Source organism: Platalea leucorodia (assembly GCF_965183815.1).
Source record: "Platalea leucorodia genome assembly, chromosome: 10".
Taxonomy (NCBI): Eukaryota; Metazoa; Chordata; class Aves; order Pelecaniformes; family Threskiornithidae; genus Platalea; species Platalea leucorodia.
In genome coordinates this window covers 24,828,067-24,841,578 of record NC_138832.1, presented here as the reverse complement: position 1 = coordinate 24,841,578, position 13,512 = coordinate 24,828,067, and the positions used below count along the sequence as shown (strand labels likewise).

Below are 13,512 nucleotides of genomic sequence, written 5' to 3'. Positions count from 1 at the left end.
CACTGGGTGGGCACAGCCCCACACCTCCTGCGTCCTGCCACGGTCACAGGGCCGGGCACAGTGTCCCCCCCGCCACGACACCTTAAATTTTCCACACTGGGGCCAACGCTCACCCTTGGGGACAAGCCAGGTGGTGGTGCCTGAAGCGCTTTGGGGCTTAGCACCCTGAGTCTGCAGCCAGGCGGGGTCACCAGCTTGTGGGGGGGGTCCACTGCTCCATCAGCCTTGGGGCAAGTTGGACCTAGCTGCCAGGAGAGGGTTTGCCAACAGCTAGCTCCATCTCCAGCCGTGCACGGGCTGTCTTCTTGCCCCGGCGGAGCGGGCGCAGCCACAGCCGGGCAGCAATCGTGCCCCTTGCTGCAGGACCTCACCCCGTGCAGAGCGGTGGCGGCTCCCGCCCGGGGCTGCTCCCACCATGTGTCTCTTTGGTGCCTAGGTCGAAGAGGAAGGTCTTGGGGCGGAAAGAGCCTGGTGACAGCTTTAGCAGCCGGCCCAACTCCCACTCGCCCGTAAAGACTTCAGGCTCCCCGACCGGTGAGGCCCCGGCAGCAGCGGGCAGCACCGGGAAGTCTTCCAGCAGGAACGAAGACTTTAAAGCCCTGCTCCAGAAGAAGAGCAGCAAAACCAGCCCCGGTACCCGGCCATCTGCTGCCGAACTGCTCAAGACCACAAACCCGCTGGCTAGGAGGGTCATAACGGAGTTTGCCCCCGAGCTGGATGGTGCAAACAGCCCCAAAAGCCAGCCCTAACCTCGCATGGTCCCGTCTGGCCATGAAGGGCTGGAGATGGCTGCAGAGGGAGTATTGCTGCGGAAGGGGCGTCCTGCCTGCCCGGGTGAGTCCCTGTGTCCCACCGGGGTTTTCCTCTGCTTTTGTTTCTTCCTTGGAGAGCCGCCGGCGGAGAGGCAGCGTTTGGAGCCCAAGCGCCCGTGTCTCTGGCGGAGCTGGGCCCTTTCCAGGAGGGAAGAGGCGGCACCACGGCTGGGACCATCCCTGGCTGAGCCGGCTCCCGGGACCGAAGGCGCCTGCTTGGGAAGCAGAGTGGGACTGCAGCCCCCGGCATCGCCCAGTGCCCGCAGCAAAGCTAGCTTGAAACTGTTCGGTCACTTCGGCATGTGGTACTTTAAATGGCTTTTCTAATGCACAATGGTGATGATGTTTTATTCTTTCATTTGACATTGTACCTTGAGTTTCCCAGGCAAAGATTCCGGGTTTGAGCTCGGCTGGATACATGGAGATGTGCTTTGGGAAGATGTAAGGGGGCTGGCTGGAATTGAGGTTGCTTTGGAAGAGCCACAAGCGGTTCCCCTTTGTCGTCCTGAGCATCCTCCCCGCCCCACGGGGAACAGGCATCCCGGCGTCCACAGCCAGCGCGACAACCTCAAACCAAAACCCAGTCCCTCGAAAGCCCCCAAAATGCTGCATTTCGGAGCTCCTCAGCTCTCGGTCCAAAAGCAAACCCCAGGGTCGCCTCCGCCGCCAGCCCCGGGGAGCCTCGCCCCGCTGGCCGCGCCACGGGCGGCACTCCGCCGGCCTCCCCGCCAGCCTCCCAGCACGAGCGGATCCCGCACCAGGCTGTCGACTCCGGGTGACGTGGGGTGCGGGCGGCCCTGCCGCCGCGGGAAGGGCGGGCTGCAGCCGGCCGGCGCTGCCCGGGGACGCCCTTCCCCAGCTCTGCCTCTTGCATCGCACCGAAGTACCCTGCGACAGCATCTCCTGCAAACATCTGCCGCGTCAGCCGCCGGAGGTCCTAGGTTGCTGCCGAGCTGTTGGCCAAACCCTGCCAGACATCACCTGAGGACCTCCCAGGTGACTCCTGGGGTCCCTCTGGGGTCACCCGCCGCTCCGCCCGTGCCCGCTGGCTGCAGGGGAGCTGTGCGAGGCCAAGCAGGATGCGTGCCAGTGCCATTCACAAAGCAGGGGCTGCACCCCGCTGCTGTCCAGAGAGTGCTGATGGCCGTGCCACCGTCCCCCTGGCACATGCAGGTCCCCAGGCCAGCCGGACTGCGTTCCCCTGGGCGTCCCGGGGGCCGGGACGCGCTGCCGAGGCGTGCAGCGGGCCCCGCGCGGCGTGTGCCTGCCCGCGAGGCTGCCCGTGCGGGTGCTGCGGGGAGGTGGCACGTGCCGCAGCGGCGCAGGGGGATGCGGCGCTGGCACGGCCGTGTTGCCCAGCCCTGCCGAAGGGATGGCTTGGCTCGCCAGCCCTTGCCCGGGGCACAACCGAAGGTGCAGGGTGGGATTCGTCCCCCTCGCCCCCAGCTGCTGCTTCTTGGCTTGGCTCCATCATGGGAGCCCCAGCTGTCGGTGACAGAGGCCACGGTGAGGGCAGGGACAGCCGCTGAGCCAGGGCCGAGCTCGGGAGAAGGGCAGGACTGGAGGAAATGCCAGCCCCAGCTCAGAGCAGAGGCACGGCTGCGTGCCCATAGCAAGAGAGAAAGGGCCAGGCTGCGGCTGACAAACAGGGTGGTCAGGAAAATTTCTGCTTTATTTCTTGATACATTTCTGCGAGCTCGGCGTGCCCCAGCCCTCCTGTGCGCGGAGAGGAGCGACGCGGCCGGGCCCGGGCAGCCGTGGGGAGAGGTAGGCACCACGGCAGCGCTGCGGCTGCCCCTCCGAGGGGCCGGGGCTGGGCTGGGGGTCTCTGCCCGCCCTGGGGAGCGCAGCCCTCCGTGAACACCGCCCCGTCCACAGGCCATGGTGGATTTGACCCTAAAAGAGGCTCCGCTCTCCTTGCGGTTGGTTCCCCCTCCCCTCCCTCCCGTTACTTGCACATTGCTCCCTTCCCTCTCCCGGGGTTGCAGATTTAAGCCTGTAATTAAGATCCAGGCTGAGAAACTCAGGAAAAAAAAAAAAAAAAAAAAAAGCTCTAACAGATTTCCCTGCTTCATCCCCACCCCGCGGCACCCAGCCCTCCCGCTGCTCCCGGCGCGGCAGCAGGGTGCTGGCGTGGCGGGGACGGGGCCCGGGACGGGCGAGGGAGGCGCTGGGGACGGGTACATTTTGCACATGACTGCTCAGGAAACCGGCGGTGGCGGAGGCGGTGGCCGGGGGACAGCGGCCGGCAAAGCGGGCTGGGGACGAGCACGGCGGGGGGACACCCCTGCGAAAACCCGGCACCGCTGGCAGCGAAAGCCGTCATCCGCTGCCAGATAAGAAATGGCTGGGAGGCGCGGGGTGAATCCCTCTGCTGAGCCGCGGGCCGTGGGACAGAGATCCTCGTCTCCTGGCTGGAGGAATGGGCTCTTCCCATCGGAGCTGGCCAGCTCTGGGCTGAGAGCTCGTCCCTGGCCGCTTGCTTCCTCCTCCCGCCGGCTGTGGGTGCAGAACCGCTTCTGCGGCTGCTTCACCGTGGGAAAAGCGGCTCACAGTCCCTGGGGAGAGCCCGGCCGGCGTTGTTGTCCCCTGGTCCCGCAGGGCGGGGGCCGGCCCGCCATGGTGCGTACTTCTGAATGTTGTACTTTTTAATCTCGCCAGCTTGGTAAACTGCTCCCTGCTGAGGGCTGCCTGTGCGTGCTGGTTCTTGCGGCTGCCGCGGGGGCCAGAGCCCCGGGGAAGGGTGCTGGGAGCGGGGACGGGCACCCCCGACGCCCCGCGGGTGGCTGGAGGGGACGCTGGCAAGCGCGGGGCCCACGCAGCCCCATCCGCCAGGGCCTCACGGGGTCTGGCACCCGCCCGTGTGTCCCCAGCGGCGCTGGGTGAGCACGGGGACACCACGGGGTGTCGGGGACGGGCCGGGGTGGGCGCTGGGGACGGCGTGGGGAGCTGGGGACAGACTTGGGGTCCTGGGGTGAGGTGTGGTGGGTGCCAGGCACAGCCCTGGGTGTCGGGGACCCCCGGGGTGGGTGGTGGGGACAAGCCAGGGTGGGTGCTGGAGGGCTGGGGACAGACTTGGGGTCCTGGGGGCAGGGGGGATGGGTGACAGGGACAGCCTGGCAGGGACAGGGGCAGCTCCACGTGGGTGCTAGGGACAGCCCGGGGTGGGTGCTGGGGACAGCCCTGGGTGTTGGGGACAGCCCTGGGTGCCAGGGACCCCCGGGGTGGGCGCTGGGGATGCCCCGGGTGTTGGGGACAGCTCCAGGTGGGCGCTGGGGACAGCCCCGGGTGCTGGGGACAGCTCCAGGTGGGCGCTGGGGACAGCCCCGGGTGCTGGGGACAGCTCCAGGTGGGTGACAGGGATGCCCCGGGTGTTGGGGACAGCTCCAGGTGGGCGCTGGGGACAGCCCCGGGTGTTGGGGACAGCTCCAGGTGGGTGACAGGGATGCCCCGGGTGTTGGGGACAGCTCCGGGTGGGCGACAGGGACGCCCCGGGTGCTGGGGACAGCTCCAGGTGGGCGCTGGGGACAGCCCCGGGTGCTGGGGACAGCTCCAGGTGGGTGACAGGGATGCCCCGGGTGTTGGGGACAGCCCCGGGTGTTGGGGACAGCTCCAGGCGGGCAGCCGTGGATGCCGAGCGCAGCCCGGGGCGCGGGTGGGCTCCCGGGACGGCCCGCGGCGGCGGCCGGGCCCAGGCCGCGGGAGGGCTCCCGGCGCCGGCGGGGCCGGGCCCGGGGCCGGGCCCGGGGCCGGGCCGGGGGCGGACGGAGGGGCGGGGGCAGGGGCGGCCCCAGCCCGGCGCGCCGCGGGCAGCCCGGGGGCCTCGGCGGGGCCTGACGGCGGCAAGATGGCTCCCAAAGGGAAAGGCGGCGGCAAGGCGGGGAAGGGTGAGCGGGGCCGGGGCCGCCGGGGCCGGGCACGGGTGGGGGCCCGGGCGCGCCGGGGCCGGGTGGGGGCCCGGGGGTGGCGGGGCCGGGGCTGGGGCCGGGGCCAGGCCCGGGGATGGCGAGGGCCCGGGGGCGGCGAGGGCCCGGGGGCGCCGGGGCCGGGGGCGGCGAGGGCCGGGCCGGTCTCAGGGCGCTGCGTTCACAGGCGGCGACAGCGGCGGCGGCGGCAGCGAGGGCAAAGCCCAGGGCCCGAAGGGAGGCGGCAGCGCCGTGAAGGTGAGCGCGGGGGGCGGCGGGGCCGGGCAGGGCCCCTCGGGGCGGCGGGGGCTCCCCGCCGCTCCCCGCCCAGGGCCCGGCCCGCCCGCCACCGCCCCGCCTCGCCCCCCTCCCAGGTTCGGCACATCCTCTGCGAGAAGCACGGCAAAGCCATGGAGGCCATGGAGAAGCTGAAATCCGGGCTGCGCTTCAGCGAAGTGGCGTCGCAGTACAGCGAGGACAAGGCCAGGCAGGGGGTAGGTGCCGGCCCGCCGCCCCGGGGGTGCTGGCGGCCGCCGGGCGAGCCCCTGCTGCTGGCCACCGCCCCTGTTAGCGCCGCGTGCCTGGAGGAGGCCGCGGTTGGGAAGCCCTTCCCGGGCACCTTCGGGAAGCGCGTTGCGATAACCTCGAGCGCAGCAGCCGCAGCGTTCCCGGGGGTGGGCGAACACCGGTCGGGGCAGCCTTCGCTGCTCGGCAGAGGCACAAGTAGGTGCCAGCAGCTCAGCCGTAAATAATTCTTTGCAGCAGCGCTGAGGCACACGAGCCCCACATGGCAGCAGGCCAGCACTTGGGGAGGGCGGAGCCCAAGCCAGCTGTGGTGTTAGCCAGCCATGGCATTAGCCAGCCGTGGCGTCAGGCAGGCAGTGCTTGCTGAGAGGCAGCCCCACGTGAGGAGCTCTTCCTCTGCGTGCTCTCCGTCCTCACGCTGCCGGTGCCAGGACAGGTTTCCTCTCCCCCGGCCACATCACCCACCCTCCCTGCTGACAAAGCCGCTGTTGCAGTGGGATTCTCCAAGCTCAACCCTGACGGTTCCTTCTTCCAGGGCGACTTGGGCTGGATGACCAGAGGCTCCATGGTGGGACCTTTCCAGGAAGCAGCGTTCGCCTTGCCTGTGAGCAGCATGGACAAGCCAGTGTATACAGACCCTCCCGTCAAAACAAAGTTCGGGTACCACATTATCATGGTGGAAGGCAGAAAATAAAATATGAATGACCATTACTTTGTTGACTGCTTGAATGCCAAGAGCTTCCCAGACGCCTTGACCTTGGAGCAAGTTGGTCATAACGAGCAGCACGCTTGGAGGCAGCCTGCCGCCATGGCAGGATGCACAGATTACAGCTGACAGAGGACAGGGCCCTGCCCAGAGAGGTAAAGCGTTCCCTGGAAAAGGTGAAATAAGAGCTTTTCACAGTTGTTGAAACTTGCTTTGTCTGGCAGGCCAGCCTCCTGCTTCTCCCGTTGTGGAGACAATGATGTATCTGCAAATGTAAATGATGCAGAAAGGGAAAGAGGGGTTCCCCAGGGCCTTGATCGTTATCCCCATCCTCGCCAGTGAGGATGCAGGCAGCTCCTATGCCACAGTTTTGCCCCAGAGCTCAGACTTGGCCTGGGAGGAGAGCCCCTTTGGCGGAGGGTGGGTAGCACTCCAGCTGAGCTGGGTCCCTGCCCCGGGCGGGCGGCTTGTCCTTGCAGTCACCCAGCAGAGGCGTGGGTCGGGCCAGGGCTGGAGGCACCCTGGCTGAGCAGTGGCGGGGACGGGGAGCTGGGGAAGGGGGTCCTTAATACAGAGCTACCCACACCTGAAGCTACACCTCATCCACTCGAAGCCGGGGGAAGAAATTCTGTAACGTAGGCTTGAGTGAGAGAAAAACCACTCAATGCTTGCTTGTTGCTTCCTGCGTTCCCGTGCTGCTGGGTGTGCAGTACGTGTCTCCAGCCTAGCGGGCTGCGCCGCATCCTTCTGGTGAAACTACCTGAAGGACAGCACGACTGACGCGAATGAGACAGCTCATTACGTCTGCTGCCTCTTGGATCTTAGCAATAAATATCCCAGTGCAGTGATCCCCTTCCTGCTGAAGACAGCGCTCAAACCAGGCACATCTCTAGCAACAGACACCGGCTTTGTTTGCAGGCGAGCATTGTGCAGTGTCAGAGGGCTCAGAGATGGGGAGAAAACATCAAAGAGAACAAAAGGCCTTTCCCAAGATGATGCACAAGGAAGAGGTGAGACCAAGACCAGGGCAGGTCTTTCTCCTCCCTCCCTTTTTGGGGTGTTTGTTTTGTTAGGAGAATGGAAAGCTCAGAGAGGCCAACAAATGATTGCAAAGCTCTAGTTCATTAATATTTTGTTATGAAAGGCAGACGGGCCTTTCTACAGTACAAGAGCTGATGTGGCCTCATTTAAGAAATGCTCTATTAATAAACCACTTGTTTCCAGGCTACCAGAGCTTTGTTCTACCTATTAGCAAAAGCACATTGGCACATCGCCTGTACCAGCAGGATCATTGCTTGTGTTTGTCATGTCTCCTAGTACGAAGGATTCAAATTCGGCAGACCAGTTTCTTCTCCAAAAACTGCAAAACTCTGCAAGATGTTAGCCTGGAGAAGAGGAGGCTGAGGGGAGCCCTCATCGCTCCCTGCAACTGCCTGAAAGGAGGCTGTAGCCAGGGGGGTCGGTCTCTGCTCCCCAGGAACAAGCGATGGGACGAGAGGGAACGGCCTCAAGCTGCGCCAGGGCAGGGTTGGGTTGGGTATTGGGAAAAACTTCTTCCCCCAAAGGGCTGTCAGGCCCTGGCCCAGGCTGCCCAGGGCAGGGGCTGAGTCCCCATCCCTGGGGGGATTTAAAAGCTGGGGAGATGTGGTGCTGAGGGACATGGTTTAGTGGTGGCCTTGGCAGCGTTAGGTTAACAGTTGGATTTGATGATCTTAAAGGTCTTTTCCAACCTAAACGATTCTGTGATTCTATGTGAAAGCGTCCCTTACTATCACGCTAATGCAGAAGGCGAACTTACTAGGCACTAACCAGGCGCATGGCATGAGGAAGCATCAGAATTCACTGCTGTATTGTGACAAGGAAAGACCGCACGGGAGCTGGTCGTAGTGACGAGCATACCCCGGCCGAGTTTGTCTCAGTGTGGTGGCAGACGGGCAAGTCAGATAAGCAGAGCATTGCTAAAAGCCAGAACAAGGTTCTTCTGATTTTAAGCTTGCATGGTTCTGAACTATGAATCTGCTTCATAGCTTGGTCATGCCCACAGTACCAGAGAGAAACATTTAATCTACCACAGAGAAACTGTATGTGGGAAGAGGGTTAGAGAACTTCCTTACCAGAGGAAAAGCAGGTCAAAACTTTGAAACTAGTATTTCTTCCTCCTGCTGCCTTTGTGCAAGAGCAGGCTTTGGCTGTATTACTCAGAGGGAAATAAAGATGAGGGTGGGGAGCCCAAACAAGGTCAGACTAGAGACCCCTTCAAAGTCCTTGACTCCTCCAGCAATACCAAAAGGTTCGAGGTGTTCAGCACTTTGCAGCAGTCACGATCTAATTGCTATTCCAGTCCTTCTGCAGCCCCCCCGCCTACATACCCCTTCTGCAGCAACCGCAGTCTGGCAGGGATTTGAGCAGAAGGGTTTCTGCAGTGCCACACTGGGCGTTAGACCCGGCACCAGGCAGACGGTACACTGGCCTCCATTGCTCGGAGGATTTATAGCTGCAACCAGCTTTTTTTTTTTTTTTTTTCCCCTCCTCCACAACAAATATATTCTCAGACCAACTTAAAACCAGGTTGCGGTAGCTCTGTTCTCTCCTTTGCACCAGCATTCGGCTCACCCAAATAGTGGGTGACGTTCAGGCAGACAAATGGGCTTGTTTCAGGTCAAGGAGGGAGCAACTACAGCAGCTCGAGTTCAGACTGCATGCGGCTGCCGAGGAACCGCGCCCTCAGCATCCTCCCAGGAGGAGAGGCAGTGACAGAATCTGAAGGGCAGAAGGACGAAGCCAGGGCTGCAAGCTTGCAGAGGGGGTTAGACATAAAGAAGACTTTTTTTATTAAATAATCAGACAGGAGCATGAACTGTTTTCATCTTTGTGAACTGAGTCCAGAGTGAAGGCCCTTCCCCAGCACCCAACAACCAGATTCTTAGACTGTTTCCTCACGCAAGAGGAGATGCTGAATTTGTTCAGTCACCATGAAAGAACTGTATATTGCGGCCATCAGTCTTAAGGTAGTTAAAAAAAAAAAAAATCACAGTGATGTAGTTCAGACAAACATTTAATGTGAAAAATTAAGACTGTACTTAATAATTAAGGTATACATATTTCATTTCTGGGCTAGCTGTTTATACAAGTTCAAAGTCATAAGCATAACTTCAGGATCTCCAGTTTTTATATCAAGAGCTTTCAGGAAACAGTTCAATGCCTCCTGTAGTTTTCCATCATCCTGAAGTTTCTTCCCACTGTCTACCAAGGTATTGTAATCGCCTACGGTGGGAAAGGAACTCTGACCAACCTCTTTTTCAGAGACGCTTTCCTGGGTGAAGTAGTCTATCTGCTCACCTGACTGAAGCTCAGCATCCCCAGTGGATTCCTCCTGAGATGACTCCGTCTCATCTGCTTCAGACTGCTCAGAGGCCGTACTGTCCAGATGGAAGGGTTCTTCAGCCGTATCGAGCGTTTCTCCAGCGGGTTCTTCTTCAGGCTCGGCAGATTCCCCACTACACTCTTCAGCTTCTTCTTCCACAAGGTCGTCTTGCTCCTCATCACTGTCATCGTCCTCTTCTTCATCAGTGGTTCCCATGATTTCTCCAATATCCTCAACCTCATCTACCACCTTGTTGATTAGAGATCGCCTGGAAGCGGTAGACCTGTTACCACTGTTAGTTAGTTGGGGAGAAAAGATGGTTTTTGCTATACTTCTCTCACATTTAGGAGTGGATGCACTAATTCCTTCCAGAAATTGATGCAGAGGGCTGCTCAAGGGAGAGGGTCTTTTTTCAGACTGGTTTTCCTCCAAGATCATAATGGAATGGTCTTCATCCTCACTGTCTGAAACAATTCTTTTTAAGCATTTCTTTCTACCGAAAGCAAAGTCATCACTGCTTTCCTCTGATGCTTCACTGCCTTGCAGGGCGTTATTTGGCTCTTCTTCAGCTGCGTGACAGGGTTTTCCACAGTTACTGTTCTCACTTAGCCAAGTTTTTGCTGGAGACTTACAGAAACTTTCTGCTTTCAGTTGGAAGCCCTCCTTTTCTGGCTGCTCCAGTGATCTTTCCCTGCTTGAGGCATCTTGCCATCCATCTTCAGACTCTTCCAAGACCAGATTGAAGTCAACTTGGTCCTGGAGAGAAGGCACAGACATACCCTCCAAGCTGGTTTCCAGCACATGAGACTTCTGGAGCCCAGCATGGATTTCTGGCGTAACGTTTGCTAAACTTGGCACTGCAGCAGCCAAAGCTAGCTCAGGAACGCCGTCCTCATCTGTCCCCAAGGCAGCATGTGGGTCAAGTACCTGATCTGACATTTCTGCATCTTTTAACCTTTTGGGATCATCAGCCATACCAGACTCATTAGCGGAATGCCCAGACAGGCTGTTCCCTGCCTCGGTCAAGCTATCTGCATTTACACGGGAACACTGTTTCTGTTCAAGGCTCTGACTCTCTTTATCAAGTGGATGAAGTGCAGGTGATGATGGTGTGATGCTTGATTCACGATTTTGCACAGATTCTTGTATACTGGATTGTTTCACCGTCTTGCTGGCATTAAGCAGCTCTGTATCCATACTAGACACATCTTGTGCCAGTTTCTCTTCATCCAAGTCATCAATAGTCAGACTTGTCATTTTGGAGCTGACATTAAGAACCTGGACCTCCTTGTCCTCTGTAAGATCGATAACTTTGTCATTTTCATCTTTATCAGCTACTGGTGGTGAAACAAAGTGATTTATGTTGTTCAGCCCCGGAGACAACTTCTTTGGCTTGGAAACCAGACCTGGTGGTCTTTGCCACGTCTCTTCGCAAGCATTTCTGATCCCCTCCATCCTCTGGTCTTTAAGCTGAGACTCTAACTGAACTAGCTCGTGGGCTTTCTGTACCCTCCGCTGAATGTACTGATGGGCTTCTTCACTCTCAACCTGCTCCTCGTGAGCTATTTCCCTCGTATACATCAAGTCGTGATCAGAAATGCCAAACATTTCCAGAGTGTGCAAGTAAGCAATATGTTCATCCAGCTGCAGGTCAGTCTTTCTTTGGGTGGCGTGCAAAGACTGCAGCTGGATCTGAGTGGCAGATGTTCGAGTATCTTCTAATGTGAAAAGCTCCCTTAGTTCCTGTTTGGAGAAATACCTAAAAGGGTTCTTTTTGTCACCGGTAGTCTGTCTTATTAATGAATCCTTAAATACTTGTCGCCTGTATATTTTCTCTTCCACTGTACCGCAGGTAATCAGTCTATAAATTACTACGTTCTCTTTTTGCCCGATCCTATAAGCTCTGTCTACAGCCTGAGCATCTGTAGCTGGATTCCAGCTGGGATCAAAGATGACCACTCGGCTGGCTGCTGTTAAGGTTATACCAACGCCACCAACTTGCGTCGTGAGCAGGAAGACAGAGTAGTCCTTGTTACTCTGAAAGGCGCTAATGCGCTTCTCCCGTTCCGTTAGGTGGGTTACCGTTCCGTCAATGCGCATGATCTTGAATTGTCTGCGAGACAAGACATGCTCGATGATATCCAGCATCTTCCTCGACTGCGAGAACACCAGGGTTCTGTGTCCCTCCTCTCGCAGTCTTTCTAGAAGTCCTACAAGGAACACCATTTTCCCAGACTCCTGGATCACAGTCTCATCAGAAAGATGATCTATTTTGCTAGCGCCTGAAAGCATACCTGCTTCGCTCCTGTGATCCTGCTCAGAGTCCTCCTGCTCTTCCAGGCCCAGCTGGATACACGCCCTTGCAGACAGAAGCCTGGGGTGGTCACACAGCTTTTTCAAGACAGTCAGCTCAGCCAAAGGTGATCGGGTTGTCATCAGCACTTCTTTCACGTGATCCAGGGAGAGAAAGTTCCTGTAGATTTCTTCCTGCACTGGTGCCAAGTACACCCACACAACAAAGTCATTTTTCCTAGTGAGAGATGGCATGACAGGAGCACTGTTCTCGCTTGGATCCTCTGGAAGAGGAGCATCTGGTTTGTCAGCGCGATTGTTTTTGATATCTTCTTTGGTTCTTCTGAGGAAATACGGCTTTATAATTGTCATTAGGTTCTCGGATATCTTTAGCCCCAGTGCTTTCTCACCTAGAGTTGCATCCTTCTCCCTTGCCCTAGTAATAGGATTCTCATATTCCATTCTAAAAGTTTTGGCCGTTCCCAAGAGGGCGCCTTGGCACGCGAAGTCGAACAAGGACCACATTTCCCGCAGGTTGTTCTGCACCGGGGTGCCCGTCAGGAGGAGCCGATGCTTTGCAGGAATGGCGTAAACACACTTGGTCGTTTTGTTAGACGGGCACTTGATTTTATGCGCTTCGTCGAGAATGACGTAGTCCCAGACAAACTCCTGCTCGTGGCTGCTGGCAAGCTGCTTCAAGTTGTTAATGAGCATCTGGTAGCTCGTGATGACGATGCCGTTCTTCCTCTGGACCCTCTCCAGGTTCCTGGTGCGCTCCATCTTGCTGGTGCCGTGGAACTCCTTGACGCGCAGGCCAGGGGTCCAGCGAGCGAACTCCGCCAGCCAGCTGCTGACCAGGGTGGTGGGCATGATGAGCAGGACGTGCCGGATGAGCTCGGCGTCGAACATGCCCGAGAGAAAGGCGATGACCTGGATGGTCTTGCCCAGGCCCATGTCATCCGCCAGGATGCCGCCAGGCCTGCCCTCCCGGTGCAGGCGGTACAGGAAGGCGACGCCTTCCCGCTGGTGCTGGAAGAGCTTCCCGTGCATCTCCCCGTAGATCAGCAGGCCGCTGCCGCACACGTCCACGAAGCCTTCCTCCTCCTCCTCCTCCTCCTCCTGCTCTGCCGCCGCGGCCAGCACCTCCTCCAGCCGCTGCATGCGGCCCCGCAGCTTCTCGCTGGGGCGGATGGCGGCCGCCAGCCGGAACAGCCGCAGCGCCTCCTCCAGCTCCCCGCCGCCCGCCGCCGCCTTCGCGTCGCTCACCAGCCTGCAACAGCCGCGCTGGGCACCAACCGGCCGGGCCCGGCCCGGCCCGCACCGCCACCCCCGTCCCCGGGGCCTCCGCCACCCCGGCCCGCCTCCGGGCCCCGCGACGCCCCCCTCCCGGCCCGGCCCGGCCCGGCCCGGCCCAGCCCAGCCCAGCCCGCCCCTGGACCCCCCGACATCCCCCTCCCAGTCCACCCCGGCCCGCCCCTGGGCCCCCCGACACCCGGCCCCGCCCCGTCAGCCCGCCGCTCACCTCCGGTACCGCTCCTGCTCCTGCTGCTCCTCGCCCGGGGCCGCCATGGCGCCCGCGCTGCCGCCCCGCGCTTCAAACGCCGGCCCTTCCCGTCCTGCCCCGCGCGGCCCTGGGGACATGTAAATGACGGGGCCCGCAGCCAATCAGCGCCGGGGGGCGGGGACTCGGAGCGCAGTGACAGCGCGGGGCGGGGCCGCGCTGCTGCCGGTGGCCGCTCCCGGGGCCGGCACCGGTCGCCGCCCCCGCGAGTGGCGGGAGACGAGGCGCGGGCACCCCGGGGCCGCTGCGTCCCGCGGGGAGCCCACGGCCGGGCCGGCCACGCCCGCGCCGGGCCCCGCCGTGCACGCCGGAGCCCCGCCCCCCGGCGCGGCCCCGCCCCCGCCCCG

At 60.4% G+C, this 13,512-nt stretch overlaps 3 protein-coding genes across 5 annotated transcripts in view; 2 read left to right on the top strand and 1 right to left on the bottom strand.

Moving 5' to 3' along the window:
- Nucleotides 1-3,464, top strand: part of NHSL2 (NHS like 2) — a gene marked incomplete at its 5' end in the record, with an annotated part of 33,946 nt that extends 30,482 nt beyond the window's left edge. For all 3 annotated transcript variants that reach the window (XM_082323350.1, XM_082323351.1, XM_082323352.1), the window contains one exon: nucleotides 437-3,464. In XM_082323350.1, the coding sequence (XP_082179476.1) occupies nucleotides 437-749 (313 nt within the window). In that variant the 3' untranslated portion in view covers nucleotides 750-3,464. The remainder of the gene's footprint in view (nucleotides 1-436) is intronic.
- Nucleotides 3,465-4,622: 1,158 nt separating this feature from the next.
- Nucleotides 4,623-6,939, top strand: PIN4 (peptidylprolyl cis/trans isomerase, NIMA-interacting 4). Its single transcript, XM_082322995.1, has 5 exons — nucleotides 4,623-4,699; nucleotides 4,905-4,975; nucleotides 5,092-5,211; nucleotides 5,778-6,103; nucleotides 6,867-6,939. Exons 1-4 carry the CDS (start codon nucleotides 4,660-4,662, stop codon nucleotides 5,934-5,936), a joined length of 390 nt encoding a protein of 129 aa, XP_082179121.1. The 5' UTR covers nucleotides 4,623-4,659; the 3' UTR covers nucleotides 5,937-6,103; nucleotides 6,867-6,939.
- Nucleotides 6,940-9,051: 2,112 nt separating this feature from the next.
- Nucleotides 9,052-13,249, bottom strand: ERCC6L (ERCC excision repair 6 like, spindle assembly checkpoint helicase; the record flags this gene model as incomplete). The annotated part of the gene is made up of 2 exons (XM_082322940.1): nucleotides 13,127-13,249; nucleotides 9,052-12,874 (listed from the first exon to the last, which is right to left on the bottom strand). Exons 1-2 carry the CDS (start codon nucleotides 13,243-13,245, stop codon nucleotides 9,052-9,054), a joined length of 3,942 nt encoding a protein of 1,313 aa, XP_082179066.1. The 5' UTR covers nucleotides 13,246-13,249.
- Nucleotides 13,250-13,512: the final 263 nt, after the last annotated feature.

Coding starts and splice junctions, on each gene's coding strand:
- PIN4 (XM_082322995.1), top strand. CDS start 4,660: ATGGCTCCCAAAGGGAAAGGCGGCGGCAAGGCGGGGAAGG. Junction 4,700..4,904: donor CGGCGGCAAGGCGGGGAAGG/GTGAGCGGGGCC, acceptor CTGCGTTCACAG/GCGGCGACAGCGGCGGCGGC. Junction 4,976..5,091: donor GAGGCGGCAGCGCCGTGAAG/GTGAGCGCGGGG, acceptor CCCCCCTCCCAG/GTTCGGCACATCCTCTGCGA.